This window comes from Folsomia candida, unplaced genomic scaffold (genome assembly GCF_002217175.1).
Source record: "Folsomia candida strain VU population unplaced genomic scaffold, ASM221717v1 Fcan01_Sc019, whole genome shotgun sequence".
NCBI classification, from domain to species: Eukaryota; Metazoa; Arthropoda; class Collembola; order Entomobryomorpha; family Isotomidae; genus Folsomia; species Folsomia candida.
The window spans coordinates 1,326,548-1,347,443 of NW_019091211.1; the positions used below are offsets into that span (position 1 = coordinate 1,326,548).

The following is a 20,896-nucleotide window of genomic DNA, read 5'->3' on the forward strand; positions in this document are numbered from 1 at the left end:
CTAGGATGACACTGTATCGTATATGATCAATACAAAAAATTGCTCATTTTATTTATACATAGTGGCCCTGAGCCACTCCAGCTCAGGGTCATTTTAATTAAAAAAAGTAATACCAACAAGCAGATGTGAAAGGATGTACAAATGTAATACCGAGCAGATTGACGTATTTAATCTGTGCATTTGGCAAACCTTTGATCGCTTGTATGTACATAGTTTCTATATTTTACTGTCTTTTATAAGTGCCTAAAAATTTAAATTTGCGAAAGGTATGTGAAGTTAATAATGATGTTTGTTTCTTGTTGAAGGAGGTTACTGTTTAGTGCATACACAAAAAGTTTCAAATCAAGGCAATTCACGTAGTTCTTGGTAACTTTGTAAAATCCATAAATCCTGTAAACTTACAAACTTTTACAAAATTTTAGAAAATTACTAAGGGAATATACATAGCTCACAAATTTTTGTAACCTTATTCAGGTAACGCTATCCTTTCTCTTAGTGAGGCAAATACCTAACAACGAAAAAAATTACTAAGTATGCATTTGACCCACCCCAAAAAAGTGACCATCTGAGATATCTCAGTCATTTCTTAACCGATTTTGATGAAATTTTGTACCGATTATTGTTACATAATTTAGAAATGGGATCTGATCCGACTAAGCGATTACTTGATTTTTACCGGAATTATGGGCAAAAATGTGGCCTTAGAAACACATTTGTAATTATTGCTAATTACTAGCAAACTTTATCATCAATTTGAACCCCACGAATTGTAGAACAGTTTATCCCGAAAATTTTAAGTATAAATACATCAAAATCCGTTCCGAATTGATTTAGTTATTCCAATTTAAAGACCATAAAATTCATAGACGTTCTACGAATCAATGTCATTGACAACGACATATGAATAATAAATTTAAGACAAAATAAATATTCAAAACTGTAAACAGAAGAACTAATATTTGATTCTGCAACACTTTTGGTACAATGCATGAAGTGGTGGTTGTGAGTGTCGCACCTTCAGATTAGGTCATTTGGTATCTAGTAATCTAGACCAGACATCTTAAGACCAAAATAACGTGAATCGGTTAAGAAATAACGAAATAATTCAATTTTGAAAACGAAGCATTTAATAAAATTATCCCGGATACAAATATTGAAAGGGGATGGTGCATCCTATTGATATTCCAATTACAAGTTATAAATAAACAAGGTCCCAAAAAAGGGGAAATCTTAGTGAGGTAGTGCAATCATAAGTAATAAATAAAATTAGATTACCGAATTTTTGCATCACCGCTCTCGGTACCATTTTTACAGTATAAATTTTTTTTGCATAGGCAAAGGCAAATTTGCATTTTTTTTGCATAGGCAAAGGCAAATTTGCATTTTTTTTTGTTTTTCATTTTTTGCATAGACAATTTGTTTTGCATAGGAATTCTTAATTTTATTGAATAAATTGAGAAAGAAGGCATTTTTACTGTGTAGTGAACGAGAAGTGGGTTAAATTAACTGAGATATGTAAAATATAATGGCTAAACAATTATGAACTACGTATTTGTTTAAAAAAGATACAAATCTATAATTTCAATTAATATATCAATTTGGATATTCTATTCAGGCAAAATCATGGGACCTTTTGAGATGACAACTTTTCTATTTAAACGATTAATGCTTGGAGTAAAAAATTGTACCGAGAGCGGTGATGCAAAAATTTGGCAATCTAATTTTATTTATTACTTATGATTGCACTACCTCACTAAGATTTCCCCTTTTTTGGGACCTTGTTTATATGTTGTAAAGTTATTTTACAAAACTGATTTTGCAAGTTACCAATACATAGCTCAAATTATGTACCTCATTGTTTAATTCGCCAGTAATTTAAATTCCTGTTTTGTTCATAAGAAACCAAAATGAGCCAGGAGTCCGATAAACAAAAAGATGAAGAATTACTACCGCCTCCACCAGAAGAAGTTGTTACACCATCAACTGTTCAGAAAATCGCATAGAAAAAACTGCCTACAAGCCTGATGCCACTGTGGTGTCATACTCTGTCAACCCTGATACAAAACCAGGCGATAACTACATGTCGATCATGTATGCGGTAGAAATCCTATTAATAAATGGGAACAATGACCCGGAAAAACTTGACGTAATGCTCAAAACCATGCCGAAAAATGCACTCCGTGTTAAAGAAATTAATGATATGACCGCATTTGTGAAAGAAGTGAATATGTATACTCAAGTTATCCCAGAGATGATCAAGTTCCAGGAGGACAAGGGATTGGAAAGGTCACAAATATATTCTGGGTGGCCGACCTGCTTCGTGACATTTCAAGACGGCCTAAACGACTATTTGGCAATGGAGGACTTGAGGAGAGAAGGGTTAGTAAAATTATTAAGTAGAGCTAATTTTACTCGGGTATTTGTAACTCATTTAACGATATGTAAAGTAAAAAATATGTGCAATTAAATACTTTAAAATTTTTGAAAAGTATTAATTATTGAGCTTTGTAAGATCCGTAGAAAATTTCCCTTACGTAGTAATGGAACTTATATAAATCACTCTAAATTTGGTTGGGTAAGAATTTATTGGGTTACAAAACTCTGCACAAAAATAACCCAGAAATACATACTTAATATAAATATTCGCAAGTTGTGAATTTTAGCAATGTATCTATGCAAACTCCCAATCTTTTGCTTGGCTAAATTCTGCAGAATTAAAACTTAAAATTTTGTTTTAGTTGTATGGTGTAATATTTATGTCCTTTTACATCGATCACTCGATTCCCCGGAAGTAGTCCTATGAACCCCTCCCCCAGTGTATGCACATCCTAATTCCACCTCCCCAACAAATTACAAAAAGATATATACATTTTTATGTTCTACAAGTTCTACAATAATCTCTACCATAATTATTCCAGGTTTTACGTGGCTGATCGCATCAACGGCTTGACCCCTCCACAAATTAGTCTCGTGCTACTCAACCTTGCCCAATTTCACGCCATCTCATACGCCCAATTTGCCGGTGACAGGACCGCCATAATGTCAAAGTACCCTTGGCTTAAAGAACGCCTATTTCCTCCCCTTGACAAAGCCGACCCAAATATGATTTCCTGGATGAAATCGTCCCTCATCAGCATCTCCGAGAAGATCCGTGCCGCCGGTCATGCTCACGAGGCTGATCTAATCTCCAAACTTTATGGCGGCGACGACCCCAACGACGCCCCCTTCTGGTCCGATTTGAATTCCCATATCGACGGAAATTCGAAACTGTTAAAAATAATCATGATATGATCTGCCAATGATGTATGTCAATTATGTGCATAGCATCAAATATTAGACCACCAACTATTATGGGTGGATTTGCATCAGTTTATTAACCTGCTAGGTTATGCATGCATTATGAATGCATTAATTGTACTTGCTTATATACGACATGACTTGATCTTAAATAAAGTAGTCGCTAAATGTACTCGTTGAGCAGATGAGCTAAACCCTTATTTTGAACACGTTATCAGCACGGCTCTAGTTACTGCTCAACTTAATCTGAAAAGATTAATATGTGAAAAGTTCTACAATATAAAAAAGTGAGACTGAGACCAAGATCTGAAAAAGACTTGTGACTAATTCAACATTGTTAAGTTGTTCTAATAGTAAGTCAGAAAATGACTTCGACTACAAAAATTTCCATGAGGAGATTTGATACTTCATCCATCTCGAAGTTAAACGGAGAAAATTACACGGTTTGGAGGATAAGGTTAGTGTGTTTCTTTAAAACTCATCAATTAATGGAAATTGTTGACGGGACACAAATACGCCCAGCCGCATCAGGACCTGACCAAGAAAATTGGGACGAAGGCAACAACGAAGCCTTAACGGTCATGTAATTTACTATGACAGATGAACAAGTAGAAACGGTATTTGGTTGCAAAACTGCACCAGAAATGTGGGATAAATTGAGTTCCATATATCAAAGCACAAGCGGAGAAAATAAACAAGCCTTGTGGCAAAAGTTTTACTTGATTATGGCTGATGAAAAATCGCCAGTTAAAACCATGATTCAGATACAGAATATTGCTTCACAGCTCAGAAGCTTAGGAATAGTAATTGATGACGTAGCTGAAGTGGCCAGAGTAATCTCAAGCTTAGCGGGAGATAAATACAGACAATTCAGGGAAGCCTGGAGATCGGTGGACATAAGTAAACAAAGTACCAAGTTCAAGGTTGATGAATGCATGAAATTAAATTCTGATATCGTAGTTGAAAAAACTGTGATATTCGGAACCGGAGAATTAACAAAAATCTCAGAAATTGAGGATTTGAATTGTTTTGTTGTGACTAACGAAACGCCCTCATTCTGTAAACCAGTAATGAATGTGAAAGATGAAATTATTGCCACCAACATTACAGAAAACAATGTTAAAATACCGAGATATAAGAATGGAAAAGATTATCAGAGTCAAAGGTTAATCTCATTTGCCCCGGAGAAAGAAAATATGTTTTGGCTGAATGAATTGCATACGAGTCATCGAGCTTTGAAATATGCAATAAACACTGACATTCTACACAGACCTCATCGTACGAAAAGTACCGAGGAAGCCCCACCTGAACAAGCAGTTATACCTGTCACACGACGAGATGATACTAAAAAATCAAATCAGAGAAACCCAGGAAAAAATAAGAAAAAGAGGACGAATGCTCGTGTTTTAATTCCAAAGAATTATTGCAAGTTTAATGCACCATGGTCAGAAGAATTTGAGATGTTAAAGTTGTTTTTCAGCATAAGAATTCTAGTCCTGATCAGATTTCATGGAAGGGAAGTCTTTTTTCGAAGAGAAAAAGGAACACACTTCCGTAAGTCCAACTATGTGCTGAAAAAGCATAACATAAGCGAGTATCAACCTCGGCTCGTTTTAATGCAGATCTGCATGCAGTTTAAAGGGAGCGAGCGTGCTACTTATGAGTTTGCACTCATTGTTTTACTTCTGTACATGCATTCGAATGCATCAGAAGGAATTTCCCAGTATTTAAAAAGGAGAAAAATCTGTGAGCATTATTTATGGGATTGGCCTATTCAAATTGGTAAAACCGAAAAGTTTTGTCCAAAAATGTGAACTAAAAAAGGGAAAACCTTTTGTGAAGTTTTATTATTTTATTGGTGCTCGTTCTCAGCAGCAAAGAATATGTGGAGGAGCAGCAGCAGTTCAAGGAGCAGTCTACCCTACTATGGAGCTTGGTGATGGAACGACCCGGAGAATAATATTTAATTAGATCATATATGTTTAAAGGGAGTGTTAAAAATAATCATGATATGATCTGCCAATGATGTATGTCAATTATGTGCATAGCATCAAATATTAGACCACCAACTATTATGGGTGGATTTGCATCAGTTTATTAACCTGCTAGGTTATGCATGCATTATGAATGCATTAATTGTACTTGCTTATATACGACATGACTTGATCTTAAATAAAGTAGTCGCTAAATGTACTCGTTGAGCAGATGAGCTAAACCCTTATTTTGAACAGAAACATGTCGTCATCAACCATGGCGACTGCTGGACGAATAATATGCTCTTTGCTGATGGCGGGCGCTTTAAATTTCTCGATTTTCAAATATCTCGTTGCGCCCCGCGGAGTGTCGACGTGGCATATTTTATGCATACGAGTCTCTCCAACGACGAGTTGAACGAGAGGGAAGATTTCTACCTGAAACTGTATTACGACGAGTTTATCAGGTTTTTGGATAAGTTGGGTTTTAACACGAATGGAGACGGGTTATCATGGCTGGATTTTATGGAGGAGTGGGAAGAATGCAAATTCTCCGGCGTCCTCATGGGCTTGATCATGGTGCCGTTCATGTGCGCGGACGGGGGCGATGTTCCGGACATGGAGAGTTCGTAAATTTTTGAAATCTTCTGTCTGAATTAGAATCTAAACTTTTTGAATTTTTTAGACATAACCCAAGACGATTATGGGGCGGATGGGGTGAACAAAATGTTGGAGCAAGTGGGTGGTGGAGAGGGGAGTGAGTCGTTTAGGAGAATTTGTAATCTTGCCGTCAACCATTTGCCGAGATGTCGACAAACTTTGGAATATGCGAAGAAGGGTTGAAAGAACATTTATTAAACTTGAACTTCCCTTTGTATATAAATATGTATGTACATCGTCTTATGTAGATCAAAATAAAAATTTCAAAAGTTTTTGAAACGTTGCAGACGAATAGAAAAGTATATTTATTGTTTTCCTTGTCACAAACTATATGTTCACAGATAGAGAATTTATCATGTAAACTTATGTAATCTAATCTGCGCAAATTATGCAGAAATAATTTTTTCACTGGGCGAATTTGGTCTAAAACTGGGGACCAGACCATGCTCACCTCTGTTATTAGGTTGGACTACATATGTAAAGGACACAAATTACGAATTATTACAAATTATTCTGGTCACAGCATAATTAGCTAGTTAATATTTTCAATTTCATATTATTTATATAAATATAAATGATATGACAAATACAATATTTAATATTTGAAATGTCAATTGATATTTCAAATATTTTATAATTTAGGGAATTACATTTTCCGGGGGAAATGTGACGAGCAGAGTAAAAATATTGTTCGCTATGAAATGATACATCAAAAGAATCGCTATCTTTCTAATTTTACCAATTGGGCCAATCCTTACGCCAAATGGGTGCAGCGTTGCTACACGTTTTCTTAACACCTTATTCATACTCATATTTCCCTCGGTACGAATTTTCTGGCAAAGTTTGATCGATCCTTCGTAAATCGCAGTGGCGGGAAGAAGCGTCACAAGGAGGACGACCATCCCATTGTTGGATAAGACGGGAAATGGCAAGTATTCGAAAATTGGGAGAAAGCTGTGAAATCGGATGACTGCGAAGAAACACGAGACGCTGATGCCAACCGGGATGAACACGGATATAACGGGAGTAAGGAGTTGGACAGAGGCGTAATTATAGTACGTTATTAAGACGTGAAATTTCCTCAAGATTTCGACCTTTTTCCAAGTCGGAATAATATTATGTTCCGCTCTGAAATTTCGAATTAACAAAATTAGTCTCGTATTACGAAATACAGTAATATTAGGCATATTCACGGCAACCTTTTAAATGCATTAGTCGCATAACAACTTATGCAAATAATTTTTCGCAGTGAAAACATGCCCTTAGGAAACATGGATAAATTTCCCTACAAAAATCCCATAATTTTTTTTAAGTTGCACATTTTCCAAAGTTTTTTACGTCTACAAAATTTGCGAAAGTTAGCAAGGTATTTAAATACGCCGCATGTACGAAATATGCGAAAGTTATGAGTGCATCCATAATTTACATAATTTACGTAATTTACGTACTTTTTACAATAGTCCAACCAGAAATCGGTTGGAAGTAGCACTGGAAATATGGAGAATTCTTGCATGGCCATCATGCATACTTGCGAAGCTTTAGCGTAAATTTCGAATCCGAGAAAGAGAAGAAAAGCTGCGTCAATCCTGGAAATTTTGCTCGGAGAAAGTAACGAATAAATGTACTGAGGTCGTCCAGGAACGACAAAGAACATGATGGATACGGCTCCCACGTAGTTGAATATAATAAAAATAACCACAATAAAATGGACATCCATCACGTTGAACTTCCAGATTACCGACTTCATTTTTACGGTAGGGTGTTCTGAAAATTATACAATTATACATTTATGATTTCCGGGGGTCTTAAAAATTGCATAAAAATCATGAGAACTACTGTCTGTCCAAAATAGCTTGTCACCTCATTTTCATAATCTCGTAATCCCCATTTTCTATGATTTATGTCTCAAGTTTGGACTAAAATCTGTAGCTTTCGCAAATGTGCAAATTATGAGATCTGCTACTTTGAACACTTAAGTATTTTCTTAAAGTAATCGTTCCTCAAGTTTAATTTGCGGAAAATACTCACCTCTCTCGAGCTGTTTCATTAGTAGCGTCACCCCTTTGAAATGGGCGACAACTTCCCGCTTCTTTGTCCACCCATTGTAGAAACTTACTATGGCCCAAGTAGTCAAAATTATCCATATCCAGAGCCAAACGATGTCCGGGAAGGAAGGATCGGATTCCAGTTGGTTCGAATATTGGATAAGTCTCCAGATAAGGAAGCAGTAGTATAAAACCGTGCTTGAAAATCCAATAAAGAACGTAATTTTCCTCCATAATTTACTAGTCACCTTGAAGCAACTGACATCATCGTCGCTGTTATTCCACTCGTAAAGATGGCTTCCCATACAGGAGAAAATTTTCATGGAAATTTTCATGATTTTTAAAGTCAAAATGTTAAACATTTCGGATGTTTGTTTCAATTTAATTGAATTTTCCCGATTGGACGAAATCTTATATTTTTGAAGAATATTCGTTACTAACGAATATCTTACGACTGGCCTACTTTCTTTAAGAGAGAAATAGTTCATTGGATACGATTTTTTGTACGAGCTTCCAATATTGATTTTTTAAGTAAATATCAGTATTACGCGATTTTTTGTTACACTTCACACTTGTTAAATTACAGAGTCCGTCTGTCCCTTGGCCGCCGTCTGTACGTACAGTCAATGGAAAAAGTATTGGCAACCCCCACGTCAGCTAAATAAAATTGGCTATAACCATGGAATGCATCATACAATTGGTATGGAAATTTGTACCCATTTAGCAAATATAATGTAGTTTTCGATTATAATCATGATTTATTAATTAAAATTAGATAAACACAGTTTTTAAATAATTTGTTGGAAAATTTGCAAAATTTACCCGCAAAAAGTATTGGCAACCCTTAACTTAAAAAATCATAAATCAAAGAAACGCCAATTTTATTATGACAAACTGCTTCTAGTATTACGTAGCACCTCCCCTCGACGCAATACAAGCAAAAATACGTCGTGGAATTGATTCAACAAGTTTCGTTATAACGCTTTTCTATATGGCTGCCCACACTTCCTTTGAACTTTTGACAAGGTCGTTTTTCGAAGAGTGGTTTCCCACCAGTCCCTCTTTTCTGAATCCGGACAATCAGAATCACATCGGGAGACTGTGCAATCAACGAAAGAAGCTTAACCTTTTCGATCTCCAAAACCTTGCATCGTTAAATTGGCTACATGTTTGGGGTCACTGAATTTTCGGAATATAAAATTCCTTCATAGGTCAGATTTTCATCAAATAATTTCAAATTATCGTTTAGAATGATTATTTGGACCTCATTGGTCATGATTCCATCGATAATGACCAGCTACCTACCCCACGACCTAGTCATTTAACCCCAAACCATAATCGCTCCTCTTCTGTGTTTAGCTGTCATACGAACATATTCGTTTTTGTGAGCCTATTATGGCATCCGCCAGACTTGAACCATTCAATTTGCTCCGAATAAGTAAAATATGCTTATGTCAGACCAGCAGAACCTTCTTCATTCATTGGAAGTCTATTCAGGGTGGTGTTTAGTCCATTCCAATTTATTGAGTTGGTTCGTTTTGGGGACCCTCGCGTCAGTCGGGCTTCTGGACCCTGAAACCCCATGGCATGATTTTTGATTGATCACAATATTGCATGATATGTTGACGCCACAGTTGGTTCTCAAATTCAACATGGTTTTTGGGGTTAAAATCTTCCGATCTCGAGTGATAATTTGCTTGATTCATCAGTGGCTCGTGGGCGTAGGTGACTTTTTTCTTCCGCACCATGGAAAAGTAGAAACTGAGATTGTCATTTTATATTTCTTGGCTACCTATTCAATAGTAAATATGGAAAAGTATGTTTTCTCTTTGATTTTTCGATAGTAAAGCTTTTTTGTGAAAGATACATGATTATTTCTCGCCGCGCCAAATACAGCTCGTTTGATGTCGCCATTTTGGCTCCAGACAACACAACTGTAGACTTAAAATGTAGCTAACGTCATATTTGGTCACCTAATTAACTTACCGTAATGAAATGTGGTAGCTGATTAAGAAAATTGTTTCGCGTAATTAATTTGGCCACATGTTGCCAATACTTTTTGCGGGTAAATTTTGCAAATTTTCCAACAAATTATTTAAAAACTGTTTATCTAATTTGAATCAATAAAACATGACTATAATCGAAAACTACATAATATTTGCTAAAGGCCTACAAATTTTCATGCCAATTGTATAATGCATTCTAACGTTACAGCAAATTTTATATAGCTGGCGTGGGGGTTGCCAATACTTTTTCCATTGACTGTAATTATCTTCCAAATTATGATGGAACGCTCATATTTGTCAGGTGTCTAGTTGAAGAGATATAATTTAGGAAATTCTATATTATTCTGTTTGTATAACTTACGCAGTTTAGTGAATTGGACGTCATCAGTTGAATTTATGTAATTTATATGTAGGTGGTTTTCTTTTTAATTGTTTTACATTCAGAGTTCTAGATTTATTGTCGTAAATATGTGAATATCCTTCCTGGACTTATATAATTTGTTTCTTCCTAGAAATTTTGAACTAGGCTTCGTTTTAGACAATAATTTTTAATTGTTTAATAACTGTAATCCGTTTAAATGCAACGTAATGGTCATGCTTAAATATTCGAAACACGTGTAGCTTGATACCATTCTAAAATTCGGTCTCTATGCCCCGAAGAAAGTAATAGTTAATGTCTAAAGCTTGGAACGCTAAAACATGTTTCAAGAATATCATTCATGCTACCAGTTAAAAACTTGGTGCAGGTAAAGGTATTACATAAAATAGGATTTGTCCATTACATTTATGTCGCTTTTACCACTTTCACCACAAAAATAGTTCCTAGGGACTGCTTGTCATGCAATCAAGATTTCATATTAAATTATGCACTTCGTTTTATTGTTTAATTTTAGAACGACTGCGATTATATGATCGATTAAAAGTTCAACGCATTACCCGATACAATGTACTTACAAATGAAAAGCACCAGAAGAAATCCTTCTGAAGAATCAATTGAAAATATGAATATAAACAACTTTGAATAGTTACTAAATAGTTCCAACTTATATAATTTTCTTAACTAGGATCAGTCCTTTACTTTATTTGTTTTACGGATAACTGGAATTCCAATTTGTATGCTAGTATTATGTTCTGGACACATCGGTACTGTCAATCAAAATTAATTAGGCAAACAGCAATCAACTTTCATATCGTAGCCTAAATACGTACTCATTTGTTCGAGTCGATTAAGGCATAATACTTAATAATTTAAATGTTTCATGTATATCTCCAATTCTAGTGGAACCAATTTTATTCCAGTATCACAGCCGTTGCAGTAGAGAATTATCCTCTTTGTCATAATAATTGCAAGTAAACGGCCACTTGCAATTATTACACCGTGAAATACTGACCTAGCACGAATTTCTGTACCGTGGCAGTGATAGGAGCGTCGTATTTAAGTATGCACGTTACAGTTGAATCTAGTCAATTCTGTCTTATCTGCATAATTCTGTATTTAGACATTTACTTATCCATAATTTGAATGTAAATATACCTTTAAATGTTGGAATGGTAGATGAAATGCATCATTGTTCCTATTATAAATATGGCTGAATGCAGATAATTGCTGAATATTTAGCAAACACGCGATTCTACACAAGCAATATATACGGCGCATATACCAATCAACATTATTTGCTCTGACCTTTCCAACAGAAAGTTAAATTTAGTCCCAAATGACTTTGTGAAAGTACGTATTTCTATATTTATAGTGTATAAAAATGTACCATGTTGATTTTTGACATGTTTTCCTTGTGCAGGAAAATATTGGGATGTTGAATATATGTAAGTACAGTAACCCATACTAAATTACTTATGCAAATAATTACTAAACTACTTATGTGTATCATATATTTAAGGTATTGAAACAATAATATTTGGAGAAGTTAAATATGTACATATGTATGCATATGCATGTATGTATATGTATAAGTTTACACTCATCACTTAAAAAACGTAATCCATTTCAATTAAATGATTTTAGGAAATTCATCAGAAAAGAACACAGCAAATATTTGCCAAATGCTTGCACCAAAACAAATTTAAGTAATTGGAACATTCGATAACTACCTAAATTTAATCATGCTACAATTGCCAACGTTATGGGAATCTTATTGCGTGGTGAAAGTAGCACATTTTTTCTAAAAAAAATACTGCATTTCCCGTACATTCAATTTTTCTGCTCGTTTTTGCTATACATATTTCTAAATGAGTTTGGATTCCAAAATTGTAGAAAAACGGCAGATTGTACAATGTGGAAGGTATTCTAAACTATTAACCGACTTCTTCCAGCTTGCCTACGTCGTTGGGATATCTCAATTTAAATTCGTTCCTGACAATGACGCAGTTCGACGTGATGATGTACACATTTTCAAACTGCATTCTACCAATCGACACAGGGTAGCAAATTTAACCCGTAAAAATTTTCAAAATTTTAAAAGGAAATTTTTAATTGTATTTATGCGTCAGTTACTTTCTGCCTTGTTCCACTTCACAATGCTACTTCACTACATCCTGGAAGGAAGGAGGTTGTTCTCGTCGCACTTTTCGTACCCATTAAATAATGCAAATCCTTCCATTTATTTCTTAATATTGCACGATATCACAAAAATCGTATTTCGAGCAGTCGTCGTCAAAACACTTTGGCGGAATGGGTCTGATTTCTTGGAAATTGCAAATTTTCTAGAAGAATGCAAACAATTGGCAGCATTTCAATATAAACATTGGGTAATATGTACTATTTGCAATCCATATGCATAAAATAAGCATAACACAAATTTAACCATGTATGAACATAAAATGTAGTTAAATAATTTACAAATATAAAAAAATTGTCCCTCTTGTCGTTAACTTTCGACTTACTACATGTTTTTGTAAATTTCTTTGTATCAAAATTTTGCTTGAAGTTTGTCTCAATTTTTCATGGAAAAGCATTATTTTTTAAAATCTTTAATTCCAGATGAATTCGAGAACTTTTATGATTTCCATGATGACATTTCTTCTCTTAAGCGTCACACTGTACACGCTCATCGGAATTTACGTCATTGAATGGGAAACCAGCACAATTTCGTTGGAATTGATACTTCGGAAATATATTTCTCACGGAAGGGGAATGTTTCTTCTCTCAATCGATACAAATTCCACTTCTGAGGCAGGTGGAAATCAATTAATCGACATTTTCTTCTTGATTAATTCCCTGACCGGAGTATTCTGTCGTCAATCCATGGCAGTTTTTATCAACGCTATCATAATTCTAAATGCCTTAATCCTCTGGAGCTCCGTAAAAGGGTTCAAAACATTGATAGACCTTCATAGTTCAGATAAGGTGAGATTGAATTCTTAACGCTATTACTAAGAATAAATAGATAATTATTTTATAATTAATAAAACCGGGAGTTAAGCTTCACCAGGATTTTTTTATTTTATTCCTATTTCAAGCTGATAAACTTGATGTCAATGAAATCCAGGCGTTTTTTTTTCATCCGTATTTTTTTGCACAATTGCCCTTTGATTAGAATTTCTGGGATCTAATTACAATTTTTCAGAAGATTTTCTGAAATAAAAATCACATTTTTTAACTTGAACAAGTTTATGGTTTTCGAGATGCCCTTTCCACTTATTTTTTTTATTCATGTTTGTATAAATAGGATGGCAACAAGGACACAAATTTCGCCACAGACTTCGAACTCATCACGAATTACGACGCTATTAAGAAATTATCTAGCCTAATAAATGCGGCCATGAGTCGTATTTTCTTCCTCTTCGTGGGCGAGGCTCTTTTATTTTACTCGACCAATTTAAATTCGCTATTAGTTGGAAGTAGTAAGATTGATAAATTTAGAAAGTCCATCTACCTAATTGAATTCGTCTCCGTTCTTTTCCTCTGCGGGGAAATTTGTAAAGTGTTGGAGGACGCGGTGGGGCAATGGGCTTATCAATCAGTCGTCCTCGATAGCACCAATACTATGAGCGGAAAAGGATATTTTAACGTTTTAATTAATGAGGCCAAGTCCCATGTGTGCGGGATAAACTGATGCGTGTTCGTAATGGATTATAGCGCGATATTTAATGTAAGATCGGATTTATACATGATACTTAATCATTCCTGACCACTTGAAAAATTGCCTTTATTTTATTTACAGCTAGTGGCAACTATGGTGACATATTTTGTGATTTGTGCGACACAAAACCTTTAAATTTATTACAACTTCAAAATGTACATTTCATTAATTGCTTTCCAACGACCGCATGTAACAATGGCCAGTTTCTTGAACAATATTTAGGCTAACGTGGCTGAAAACATCCAAACAATTACACCATTAGCGAAAAAACGCATTAAAAAACCCACAAATTTGGTTCCGCTAATTTTTGTGGGTGATCAATTTAAAATTAGTGCAGTCAAAATCGGAGAAAATCACTGTCGTGCCTATCAGGTTATCACCTAGCATCAAATTCTTATCAGTGTTAGACTAAAAGCAAAAATTGACTACTATGCGTTATTAAACGTAACCAACCCCGTCATAGTAGCATCCACACAGGAATACAGAAACCTCCCTTTCGTCGACCTTTTCGCCATGAAGAGTTTTGTCCCTAGCATTGTCGCATAAACTTTAAACGGGCGCAACGCCGCTGTTGCCCTTTTACGGGCGCGAGATCCCAGCGTGCCCCTCCCACCGAGACGGCTTCTCTGGATTCCGTCATCCAGCGATGTAACATTTCTCCAGGTTTGTAGCAGTTTTACACTCCGATCGTAGCAATTAGCCGCCTTTGGTAACAGTATCAGCGACAATATCGGGATAACGGTTGTAATCATTGGAAAAATCAAGTAGATCGGCATCGGAATTACGTTCCACATTCGAATTGTGGCGATACTGCAGACGACAATGAGCGACCCTCCTATCGCCATCAGAGCTGCAGTGGTGGGACCTTGAAATGCTATCAATAACTCGCTACCAAACGACAATGCGACATAAAGAGTTCTTAATCTCACATTGCCCTCGTTTGACACCATTTTGCCCCTTAGGTTGTGGAAATCGTGAAGAACCTGCTCATATATCTCGAGCGTTATGATAAAGCAAATTACGAGGAAGGATAACGTTTTTACGATCTCGACGCAACCATAGGTAATCAGGGGCAATCTGATCAAGTATGATAGCAGGATTACAGGTCTTGATGAATTTCTGCTGCTTATATTAAAAAATTCTCGAAGGATGAAATACGGGATGTCGAGATTATTCAGAAACAAAAACAAGGCGCCGAAATATCCCAACGCTGACATCAAGAGGATCAACTTGCTGATTATGTGACCAAGCAGATCAAATCCTGGTTTGGTTGTTGAAGCCATTGACCAAGAGACTGTTAATAAAAAAAAGTTTTAGTAGCACTTTAAAGAATGTGGTAATAAATCACTTGCAGGATCACTATGAGTTTCTGTCATCTAGGTTGCCATTTGTCGTTCAATGGTAACAAAAATCTCTCAAAATTCGAATTTATTAACTTCTAGTACCAAAACTAATCTTAAAACATTAGCAAGTAAAAGTTTCGCGCAAATTATTTTTATTATAGACGACAAATACCTAGTAACCCATGGATCATAGTAACACATTATTTAGAATTTAGGAATTTATTGGGGGTATTCATTACGAGTTCGAATGTTCGCATCGCAAGATATATTTTTTTTTATTTTGCGAACTGAGATGTACAAGTTCGTAAATGAATTTTCACCCATAATTTTTTGTGAACATGCAAACTTTGCTTTTTGCTAATTATGCGAACTCGTCATGAATTCGTCTTCTCGATATCCCATAATTTTCGACGACTTTACCTGATTTTACTAAAACTTCCATCTGTACAATACTGTTGAAGCCTTTCACCGTTTCCTTAGGATTCCTCCAAACAACAAAGTAAGCAAATGTCGTGACATTTTGACAAATTAATCCCAACCCGAAAATGACCATTACTACGGAATAGTTGTCCCCTGGAGATGGAAAGTCTCGAAAAAACAAAAGATATTCCGGTGCTAGTGCCAGACTGATAAAGGTCATGGATGACAAGCCTACAGAAATCCATACTTTTTTCTCTGCATTACAAAACATTGCTCTCCTCTTTGGACTTAATCCGATCGGGAATATGTTTCCGAACGGGAAGAATTTTGCATAGTTGGAAAAACCTTGCCAAATTAGGTCCGTCGTCATGATGGTTTCTTGTGAAGCAAAATTCTACAACAATTACGTAAGAGTTGAAAATCAAGCTTATAAATATGTACATGCAAAAAATTGCGACGCAGATATTTTACATAACACGATAACATCACAGGATAACAACTTAAAAAATATGTAGCTAAATATAGTTTACTTTCAATAATTCGAGTATAATTACGAAGCGATTGGAATCTAATTGCTGTTAGGTCAGATTTCTGCCTAAATACACACATAAGTTCTTTTTAATTAAAGAGAAAAATATTTGAACCCTAAATGTCAAAGTTAGGTGGAACGATTATGCAGGATGAAACCCACCAATTTCCATTCATAAAACTAAAGTTACACAATCGATTTAAATCTTTCTGAATGATTTGCGTCATAAATGAACACTACGAGTGTACTAAATATTTTAGTTTTCATGAAACACGCACTTCATATCACTTCACAAGTTCTTTACTAAAGGGTGTTAATAAAGTCCGATCCCATGCATTTTTTGGAGCGTGGTTGTTACAAATTCAGCTGGAACTTTTGAACCAGTGAAGTTATTTATTTCAAATTTTTACCATGGGAGGAACAACTAAACGTGTAAGTCATGAGCATCTTAGAGTTGAGATACAAACATTGCATCAGCAGGGGCTTAAACCTACAGAAATTGTGCAAAAATTGGGCTGCAGCCGCAGAACTGTTTGGAAATGGAAGAATAAAAATTTTGTCCACGACAAAAAGCGACCAGGGCGACCCAGAAAGGTGTCACCTACCACAAAAAGAATGATTAAAAACAGACTTTGCAAGAAAACCGGTAGTTCATTACGTAATTGAGCAAGGGAGTTAAATGACTCAAAACGCTATAAAGAGAAGAAGAAGCAAATTAACTGTGTGACCGTGCAAAAATTTGTGAAAACTACGAAGTGGGGTCACACAGCTTACAAACTAACCAAAAAAACCTCTCATGTCACAAAAATATATCGATGACCGTCTGAAATTTGAAGAACTCCTTCAGAAAAGTGCCCATTTGAGTGAAAAAAGACTTGGTGAAGAATTGCGCAGTCACATCCTTTGGACTGACGAATCTATTATTGAACTATATCCAAAATTGAACCAACAAAATGTTCGTTACAGGACAGAAAACAAATCGGATGTACCATCAAGAGCGATCCCAAAATTCGGGCTTAAAGTTATGGTAGCGGGTGGATTTTGTGCACGTTGCGTGACCCCTCTACATATCATACCAAAAGGCCAATCAGTCAATGCAAAGCATTATATGGAAAAAATATTACCTATCTATTTCGATAGCATGGGGAACAAGGAAATATTTCCGAATGAAAGAAAAATAGTTTTCATGCAGGATGGTGCTATAGCCCATACAGCAAAAGCGAGTTTGAGTCTCATCAAGACGCAAGTTTCAACGGTCTGGAGCAAGGGGGTGTGGGCCGCTAACGGCCCAGATTTGAATCCCCTGAAGAACCAGTGGTCCATACTTAAGGAAAATGTATACAAAGAGCCACAACCCCGGACGAGGGAAGAGCTAGTAAAAAAAAGTTCAAGATGTATGGAATTCGATTTCCAGAGGAACATTGGAAAAATTAGCACAGAGCCTTAAACAAAGAGTTGAGGGCATGGTTAAAGTAAATGGTAACAAGACCAAATACTAAGGTAAATATGTCGAACATTTTTTGTAAGTATCACGGGTAGTTTTTTTTTATACTAGCCTTCACTTTTTTACAGGAAAAATGGGATCGGACTTTATTAACACCCTGTAGTTGAAACTAGTTACTTTGAACTCTAGCATATGTATATATAAATGTATATGAATGGCTCACCAAAATATAGGGCGAATCACTCAACCTAATTTCCTCATCCTAATTATTAAGTAGCTTCAGCTACTTTATGTGACTTTGTCTGTCTGTCTGTCTGTCTGTCCGTCTGTCTGTCAGCAGGATATCAGGAGAACGGATCGAGATAATCGAAATCGGTTTTCGCCATCATACATAGGACCCCAGGGGGAGGATCCTATCAACTTTTGGGGGCAACCGGACCACACCCCCTTTGGCGACAGGGGGTGTGGTCGGGGCAAAATGAGATTTTTAGTGCAATTTAATCTATGGGTAAAATTAGGTGAAATTGAGTGAAATTAAATGAAATTAAGTGAAATTAAGTGAAATTAAGTGCTTCCCCGATTGTGCCACACCCCCTCGGCGCCAGGGGGTGTGGTTGGGGCAAAATGAGATTTTTAGTGCAATTTATTCTATGGGTAAAATTAAGTGAAATTGAGTGAAATTAAATGAAATTAAGTGAAATTAAGTGAAATTGAGTGTTTCCCCGATTTTGCCGCACCCCTTCGGCGCCAGCGGGTGTGGTGGGGGCAAAATGAGATTTTTATTGCAATTTAATCTATAGGTGAAATAGAGTAAAATTATGTGTTCCGGAGTTGTGCCACACCCCCTCGGCGCCAGGGGGTGTGGTTGGGGCAAAATGAGATTTTTATAAAAAATTAATCTATAGATGAAATAGAGTGAAATTAAGTGTTCCCGAGTTGTTCCACACCCCCTCGTCGCCAGGGGGTGTGGTCGGGGCAAAATGAGATTTTTACAAAAAATTAATCTATAGGTGAAATAGAGTGAAATTAAGTGTTCCCGAGTTGTGGTGGGACCGTTTGGGGTGAAGTACGTCTGAAGCTACTTCCGTATGCGCGTTTGCGACGGTTTATTTTTCTAGCATTAAGATTTCGCCCAAAGACCAGCCGTACTATGTATAATAATACCTGTATCGATTTCCTTTCGGATCGTCTTAATTGATAGATAATTTAGTGTAAATAAAACTTTGTCATTGAACATACGATGCAAAATCACGTTTTTGCGAAATATATATGAATATAGGACGTCCTATATTCATGCCGTCCTATACTTATACTCCATAGTGGAGGGACCCCGACGGGTCCCTCCCAGATGAATTCTTTCAAGTTTTTCAAAAAGCTTAAAATCTTGAACGAGAGATGGAAAAGCTATTTTATTGAATATATTAAAAGCTGACGGCATAAAGTCCCAAAATTTATTACAACTTGCAAAAACATATATAACCAACAATTTTGAAAAATACGTAAAATACACTGGCATTAGTCATTATATCTTTTTTCATGAAAAAGTATGAGGGTCAATTTTGGAAAATTTTCGGCAATTTTGTTGCAATAAGAAAAAAAATTATTCTTTGAAATCTTTTTTGCGATGTTTAAATAAAAGAAGTTTAACATTTAAATTTGGTTAAAATTTCAAAAAACGACGGAATTAGAATTCAGAAAATTTTGCAGATTTTCGCAATTTGAAAAAAATTGACCAATGTTTGCATTTTTTGCATATTGGTGAGCAGCATGAAATTATGGACAGGTATATAATTTATAAACTTCATTCCGAAGGCTTTTTTCTATGTTAAAAGCATTGGAAAAATGGCACGTTTTAGCGCAGCTTTCGCCAAATATTTCGCAAAAACGTGATTTTGCATCGTATACATAAGTATATGAATATGGGGTTCTTGCCCATGTATCTTTATTTATTGCGTTACACTTTTTATGAATTACGTGAAATTGTTTTGTTATATTTTCCCTGAAAAATCGAAGTGCTTTAGAATGCCGAATTTTTGTCACATTTTTTCACCTAAGCTAGGTTTAAACATGTTTGTTCATATGCAATATTATTACGACGCTCATGGAACGGTCACGTCTTTATTTCGTGCATGTGCATGCTGTGATCCATATGTATGTATACCTACTTTAATCATCGGACTAATTGTTGCTATTACCATCCACAATGTATTATTACTCGGGAAGGTGTTGCAAAATCCCCAGGGGGTGTAACCCCCTCAAGACATACATATTTCGGTCCAGGGGAACAAAGTAAATGCATCTAAAACAATTTTACCGACCACACCCCCTGTGGGGGAGTTACACCCCCAGGGGGTGTGGTTCAGAACTTTTTATATTTTCGGAATCAGAAACTCATGCTTACTCTAAATTCAAAGTTTTGAGTATTTAAAAAATTTTCCGATCGAGTTATACCCATTTACATGCCCCAAAACGTTCGTTTCCGGGCGACTTTGAAGGGGTGTAATTCTGCGTACGGCAGCTACCCGACTAAGGTATTTACGGTTTCTCACTGCCACGAGGGGGTACTCCAACTTTGCAAGAAAGGTCCGTCGGGAACCTGCCGTTACCAGAGTTACACCCCCTCAAACTTTCTCAAAAAAGTGCTATTTTGAAAGTATTAAAAAACATATATTTTGAATTTTGTGGAATGCCTACGGGAACAAACGAACTTCTCCAAATGTTTTATAAATTTTGTGTCTTGAATGCACTCCACAAAATTCAAAATCTATGTTTTTTAATACTTTCAAAATAGCACTTTTTTGAGAAAGTTTGAGGGGGTGTAACTCTGGTTACGGCAGGTTCCCGACGGACCTTTCTAGCAAAGTTAGAGTATCCCCTCGTGGCAGTGAGAAACCGTAAATACCTTAGTCGGGTAGCTGCCGTACGCAGAATTACACCCCTTCAAAGTCGCCCGGAAACGCACTTTTTGGGGCATGTAAATGGGTATAACTCGATCGGAAAATTTTTTAAATACTCAAAACTTTGAATTTAGAGTGAGCATGAGTTTCTGATCCCGAAAATATAAAAAGTTCTGAACCAC

General features: G+C 35.9%; 3 protein-coding genes across 4 annotated transcripts; 2 read left to right on the plus strand and 1 right to left on the minus strand.

The window, feature by feature from the left end:
• The first annotated feature begins 152 nt into the window (after positions 1 to 152).
• On the plus strand, positions 153 to 5,490 carry LOC110857917. Of its 2 annotated transcripts, none has more exons than XM_035858197.1 (3): positions 153 to 266; positions 1,900 to 2,379; positions 2,919 to 5,490. In XM_035858197.1, the coding sequence occupies exon 3, from the start codon at positions 3,891 to 3,893 to the stop codon at positions 5,109 to 5,111; it is 1,221 nt and encodes a 406-aa protein (XP_035714090.1). In that variant the 5' UTR covers positions 153 to 266; positions 1,900 to 2,379; positions 2,919 to 3,890; the 3' UTR covers positions 5,112 to 5,490. Both variants share the same exon structure in this region, with proteins under 2 accessions (XP_035714090.1, XP_021962222.2).
• A 760-nt stretch (positions 5,491 to 6,250) lies between these two features.
• LOC118438267 lies at positions 6,251 to 8,342 on the minus strand. Its single transcript, XM_035858198.1, has 3 exons — positions 7,959 to 8,342; positions 7,379 to 7,694; positions 6,251 to 7,058 (listed from the first exon to the last, which is right to left on the minus strand). The coding sequence occupies exons 1-3, from the start codon at positions 8,335 to 8,337 to the stop codon at positions 6,569 to 6,571; spliced, it is 1,185 nt and encodes a 394-aa protein (XP_035714091.1). The 5' UTR covers positions 8,338 to 8,342; the 3' UTR covers positions 6,251 to 6,568.
• A 4,589-nt stretch (positions 8,343 to 12,931) lies between these two features.
• Positions 12,932 to 14,054, plus strand: LOC118438287. The gene is made up of 2 exons (XM_035858231.1): positions 12,932 to 13,345; positions 13,668 to 14,054. The coding sequence occupies exons 1-2, from the start codon at positions 12,980 to 12,982 to the stop codon at positions 14,052 to 14,054; spliced, it is 753 nt and encodes a 250-aa protein (XP_035714124.1). The 5' UTR covers positions 12,932 to 12,979.
• The last annotated feature ends 6,842 nt before the right edge of the window (positions 14,055 to 20,896 follow it).